The sequence below is a fragment of the Penaeus monodon genome, chromosome 28 (assembly GCF_015228065.2).
Source record: "Penaeus monodon isolate SGIC_2016 chromosome 28, NSTDA_Pmon_1, whole genome shotgun sequence".
In the NCBI taxonomy this organism is placed as follows: domain Eukaryota; kingdom Metazoa; phylum Arthropoda; class Malacostraca; order Decapoda; family Penaeidae; genus Penaeus; species Penaeus monodon.
The window spans coordinates 27,730,037-27,731,089 of record NC_051413.1 but is presented as its reverse complement, the minus strand read 5'-3'; the positions used below and the strand labels follow the sequence as shown (position 1 = coordinate 27,731,089).

Below are 1,053 nucleotides of genomic sequence, written 5' to 3'. Positions count from 1 at the left end.
CTACATAAACATGTTAAGACATAGAAGATCCTTTATAGCAAACATTAGCTTCATGAAGATTAATTTGAAAAGGTAATTTCATTAACGAGGATAATTTTTTATGGCAATACGCCAGATAGATATGTTTAAAAAAATCATTCCTGTCTGATGTCTAACAATATTTTAATTTTCTCAAAGAACAAAAACAAGAAGACGTTCTTACAGAAATATTTTTTTTCCAACATATAAGAAACCATCACTAATTCAGTTCTAAATCTCAACTCCAGGAAAATTACAATCCCGGAGTCAAGCGGAAAAGCTAGCTGCGCAACACAGCTTTGACATACAGGCTATTGCCATCCCTGCAGCAAGAAGAGCTGACACCACGAGTACTGATATTTGAATTTTTTTTGGCTGATGATGCCAGTCTTTTTTTTTCTTTTCATTGGGAAATATTTTGGCTGCTTTGGTTTTTCTCTTGTTATTCAAGTTTATAATCTGTGTGTGTTTAATAAGGCTTTGATTTGAATATAACTTTGTCATCATTATGTAAAAGTTTTATTTCATTTATAAATCAGTTTTTTAACTACACTACATATCAATTTAATCATCTTTCCATAAAATTGGACAAGGACCCAGTGTTAGCTTGGTTTGGGCATACATTTCTCTATGACAGTGCCCTTTGACTCTCACTACTATTCCCTCTTCTTCCTATACTATCTTTCTTCTTCTCCTCCCCTCTACTCATACTATATTATTAGTCACATTTATAATAATAAATTAGATTATTATATCACTTTCTTGTTATCCATATCATAATATATTGCATTGTGTGTGTGTGTATGACTTTTGCATTTGCTTCATATATTTTTTCCTTGACAGGATTGTGCGAGTTGGTGTGATTCAGAATGCCATTGTCAAGGAAACCACAGCTCCAATTGCTGAGCAGAGGGCGGCTCTACATGCAAGGATTTCATGCATGACAGAAGCTGCAGCACTGTGTGGAGTCAACATTATTTGTTTCCAAGAAGCCTGGAGTGAGTCTATACATTAAGATACAAATGCTACAGCGAG

General features: G+C 34.1%; 1 protein-coding gene across 1 annotated transcript in view; it reads left to right on the top strand.

The window, feature by feature from the left end:
- The window catches only part of LOC119591129 (beta-ureidopropionase-like), a 6,112-nt gene that overhangs the window by 1,039 nt on the left and 4,020 nt on the right, over positions 1-1,053 (top strand). Inside the window, 2 exon segments of the mRNA XM_037939843.1 lie at positions 39-72; positions 862-1,016. Coding sequence (XP_037795771.1) covers positions 39-72; positions 862-1,016 — 189 coding nt within the window.